The sequence below is a fragment of the Chrysochloris asiatica genome, unplaced genomic scaffold (assembly GCF_000296735.1).
Source record: "Chrysochloris asiatica unplaced genomic scaffold, ChrAsi1.0 scaffold00611, whole genome shotgun sequence".
NCBI lineage: Eukaryota > Metazoa > Chordata > Mammalia > Afrosoricida > Chrysochloridae > Chrysochloris > Chrysochloris asiatica.
The window spans coordinates 87,771-92,867 of record NW_006409129.1 but is presented as its reverse complement, the minus strand read 5'-3'; the positions used below and the strand labels follow the sequence as shown (position 1 = coordinate 92,867).

Below are 5,097 nucleotides of genomic sequence, written 5' to 3'. Positions count from 1 at the left end.
AATGGCATACTTTGTTTATGGATGTTGTGTTTCCTTTCAAATAGCAATATTGCAAAGTTTGAATTTGTCTTCTACAGCTAGTATACTGACTCTGTATGCTAAATATATACAACTTGATACTATTATGAGTTCGAGTCCCAAAGAAAGATGATGACCACTATCATGTCCAATTTAGAGAATTTTATTGGCACAACAGACAACTATAGGCAGACGGCAGTAGGAAATGAATTCTCCCAGGCCTCCCATGCTGTAGGGAAATAGCTGCTAGCTTACATATGCTAAGTTCTTGGCTCAGGGTCTAGGGGCTTATCAAAAGGAATTTGCTGAAGCAAAGAGTACAGAAGCAAAAATAGAGGATTAGTCTGTTCACAAGAAAACTATCTAACAATAACAAGGTCAGTGTTACCGTATGAGTTCAAATAACAATACCATACAGTAAATGCCACCTGTGAGGCTTGTTTCTGCCCTATCTGCCTCAAGGCCAGGAGAGCTCTGCTGATTTTAGAAATTCTGAATTCTCAAGGAGATCTCTCATTTCAATACTACATAAAAGTTATTGATTCTGTTGATATATCTACCCAGAATAGGTTTCCTGATAGACCTAGATGGACAAACACAATCAAACATTGCTGAATGAATTCATCCTGATAGGAATCACTGACCGCCCTGAGCTGCAGGCTCCATTGTTTGTGCTGTTCCTCATCATCTACATGATCTCAGTGGTTGGCAACTTGGGCATGATCATCCTCACCACGATAGACTCCAAGCTACAAACACCCATGTATTTTTTTCTCAGACATCTGGCTATCACTGATCTTGGTTACTCAACAACTGTGGGACCCAAAATGTTGGTAAATTTTGTTGTGGATGAAAATACAATCTCTTATTACTTTTGTGCTATACAGTTAGCTTTCTTTATTGTGTTCATTGGCAGTGAACTGTTCATTCTCTCAGCCATGTCCTATGACCGCTATGTGGCCATCTGTAACCCTCTGCTCTACACAGTCATTATGTCCCAAAGGACATGCCATGTGCTGGTGACAGTCCCCTATCTCTACTGCACATTTGTATCTCTTCTGGTCACCATAAAGATTTTTAATTTAAACTTCTGTGGCTACAATGTAATCAGTCATTTCTACTGTGAGAGTCTCCCCTTGTTATCTTTGGTATGCTCAAACACACATGAAATAGAAATGATAATATTAATCTTTTCAGTTTTTAATTTGATTTTATCCCTTCTAGTAGTTCTAATTTCTTACCTGCTCATTCTTGTAGCTATTCTCAGGATGAACTCTGCAGAAGGTAGGCGCAAGGCCTTCTCCACATGTGGATCTCATCTAACAGTGTTGGTAGTGTTCTATGGGACTTTAATTTTTATGTATGTGCAGCCCAAGTCTGGTCATTCTTCTGATAATGATAAAGTGGCTTCCATATTTTACACCCTGGTTATCCCTATGTTGAATCCTTTGATCTATAGTTTGAGGAACAAAGATGTAAAATACGCTTTGCGTAGGGCTTGGGAAGATTGTAAACAATATTTTCTCAAAGTTCATTAAACCGTGTGAGTCATGCAAATTTCATACTGGACTTTAAACTATTTTCAGTGTGCTTCAACACACAGACAAATTAAACATGCATTTCTAGATTGCCTTTTCCCAGTCACTCTATTTTAGTGATGAAGTAGATTCATTTATAAGATAGTAAAACACATTGCCTTCTTTAAGAAAAAGAACAGTTTCGTTATAAGCATTTAATTATGAAATATAGTAAATTAAAATATTTGGAGGGGATGATAGATTTTTAGTAAATAAAATTAGAATTAATACACTGAGTAGAATAGGTAAGCAGTAGTGAATATAATATGAATTCCAAATATCTGGTGTTTTCCTCATCAGTGGAAAAGTATTTGCTGAAATTGTGTGTTTGTTTATGTCTGTGGTTTATTCTCACTGCTAGAAGATTCAGTGTGGGGGAATGATTTATAAATCAGTTATCTGATTTTTCTCAAATGTCTGTTTTCCAGACTTAAAATCACTCTCATTCATCATCAGTACTCTGCCTTTCATATAGAAGAACTAGGGATTCTCAACTTTGTTATTGTTTTAAAATATTTTGTGATAGCAATATAAACAGTAAGAATTTCAAGTTATTGTGTTCAGCAGAATAAACACAGCATCTTGCTTTGACTAATCCAATCCATTTCATCTCTATAAGTGGAAATGGCAGTTAAAAAATAAATTTATTTAGATCAGTCATTGACGTTTCCAAGTTATTTTTTTGCTTTGTTTTCTATTGATACTGTTCCTAATTGTATTTGTCTCATATTGATATACTTTTCCCTTCAGAAAACATTGATTGTTTTTGTATAGAAGATGTCTTGGAATTGATTGTATGTCCTTGTATACGAGGTCCACTGTACAATGGGCTAAGTTTGTTGCAACTTTCTTTTTTGACTACATTTTCTAAAATGTGAACATTGTGTACTATATTGTAATCAGGATCTATGACTGAAATAAACACAGTTTTGATAATTATAGTGAGAAGAAGAAGAAAGGAATGATAATCTCATGGTTCTTCCGACGCTGTATTTCTAGTGATTGAAGTGTAATATGTAACATTTTATGTGTTTCCTATGATATCAGGCTAACTTACTCCATGTTCCCCTCTAATTTCTCATGCATTTTTACTGTGTTTTTCTGTTAACACTCAAAAATTCTCATGATTTTAAATATAATTTTATGCTGCACATAAAAATAAGTTAAACTACTTCCCATCTTCAAACAAGTCTAAGTGGCTTGATTGTGAACTTCTATGAAACATTTAAGGAATTCTGTACATATATTTCTAGAACATTGACGAGCACACTATATTTTCAATTGTCTATGAGAATAGCTTTATCTTGACATCAAACACAAAGGCAATAAAAGAAAATTAAGCAAGCAAGCATATATGTGGAAAGTCTGTTATAAAAAAGTTTATAAATTAATCTTGCAATTTGTAAGTAAAATATATCAAATTGTGTGTTTCAGGTATGCATCATTGGTTCTGCATTAAATAATCAATGCAAGACTTTCATTGTAAATAAGACATTGCTTTTGTTGTTGCTACATGCTATCGAGTCAATTCCAACTCATAATAACCCTGTATAGAATTTCGGAGTAGTGGCTGGTGAATTTGAACTGCCAATCATGCCGGTGAAATCAACCTCGCACTCCTGTGCATTAACCTGCAGTGCCACACCAAGACTCCAAAATAAAACATTATACATCAAAAAACTTCATGCAGAGAAATTTTTTACCTTTTCTAAAAATTGGACCAAAGTAGTATTAAAAGGAGCTCTGGTAGCGAAGTGGTTATGAATCGGGTTGCGAACAGCGAGGTCAGCAGTTTGAAATTACCAGCTGTTTCGTGGGAGAGAGATGAGGCTTTCTGCTCCCGTAAAGATTTACAGCCGCAGAAACCCTGTACAGGGTCGTTACGAGTCGGACCCGACTCCACGGCACATAACAACAACAAGTGTTAAGATGGAACTTCCTGAAACTGATAGAGAGCACTCGTGGACAACCTAGAACTACCATTAATCATAATAGTAAAATCTCAAATACATTCTCAGTAAAACCTTGGCTATAACAAGTAAGTCTACTCTTGCAAAAACTGTTCAATATTTTAGTGGATGTTACAACCAACACATTAAGTCACTTAACAATAACAGTAGACATATCATTAAAAACATAATTTACATTGCTTTTTAAATTTGTTTTCAGTTTATTTTTAAAAATCTATTTGGATTTCAATTGGTTGTATTCACCTTATAAATACATTTGAAGATTTATTATATTCAGTATAGAAAACAAAATCCATATGTATTTGACCACATCACATTTTTAAACATCTACTCTTAAAAAGAGGATTGCATCCAAACAATTATATTCTGAGAGATAATATTTTCAAATGATGTATCTCTTAAATGATTCTGTTAATAATATATATAAAGAGGTCTCAAAACAAAAAGAAACAAACCACAAAAATGGTAAAAAAAAAAAAAAAGAACTTATACAGATGGCAATTAAGCATTAAAAATTTCTTATTATTATTCATTAATGACTTTCAGGTTGAAGCACTAATTATGTACCTTTATATATCTATTGAAATATCTAGTGGTTAATAAGTAGATGAAGGAATTGAATATTCATAAACTGCTACTGGAAAAATTAGAATGATGTAGATAATAATTCTTTCAAACATCAGTCTTGTTGCTAAATAACATGTGCCTAATGCAGTTGTTTGTTAACTGTTTCTTCCCATTGAGAGATATTTTCGTAAGTACCACAAAGTCAAGTATTTTTTAATGTTATTGTAAAATAAAGGGTGAAAAAGCTTACCACCTTTACAAAAATTCCACCAATGGGGACATGATGGTGGCAGTATGCTGAGGAGTCTGTTCTGACTCATAGCTACCCTGTATAGGGTTTCCGAGGTTCTAAATCGTTCTGGGAACAGAAAGCCTCATCTTTCCCTTGTGGAATGGATAGTAATTTTGAACTGCTCACCTTGAGGTTATCAGCCCTACTTGTAACCAGTATGCTACCAGAGCTTTTTGGAGACACAGTAGTTGACAATCATAGAATGTGTGTGTTTTTTGTGTAAATAAATTATCACCTAGAAAATAGTCATTTACTCACACAGATGTGCCCTAAAGAAAAGTCAGCATCTTTCCTTATAAACATATGTATACAAATGTCAAAAAACTTGCATCAATCCAAATGTTTATCTGCTTGAGAATGAACAAATAAATTGTGGTTTAGCCAAGCAAATGTATACTACCCAATAATAATAATAAAAAAAATTGATTCATGCAAAAATCTAGATGAAAAATATTCATGATATAAATTCGCTGTTGTCAAAATTAAAATAACTCACACTTAGACATTTATCTCAGAGAAATGAAAACTTAAAGTTCACAAAATAAACATTATTCAGCTGTTCACAGGAGAATTACATATACTAGCTAAAAACATGTAACAACTCAAAATGATCTTCTATGGATGAATCATTAAAGGAACTGTTGTTGTTGTTAGGTGCCATTGAGTCAGTACC

General features: G+C 33.7%; 1 protein-coding gene across 1 annotated transcript; it reads left to right on the top strand.

The window, feature by feature from the left end:
• The first annotated feature begins 605 nt into the window (after window positions 1–605).
• On the top strand, window positions 606–1,556 carry LOC102816601 (olfactory receptor 8K3-like). Its single transcript, XM_006877807.1, has one exon. The coding sequence runs from the start codon at window positions 606–608 to the stop codon at window positions 1,554–1,556; it is 951 nt and encodes a 316-aa protein (XP_006877869.1).
• Window positions 1,557–5,097: the final 3,541 nt, after the last annotated feature.

Excerpts from the sequence above, each read along its gene's own strand:
- LOC102816601 (XM_006877807.1), top strand. The coding sequence starts at position 606 with ATGGACAAACACAATCAAACATTGCTGAATGAATTCATCCTGATAGGA.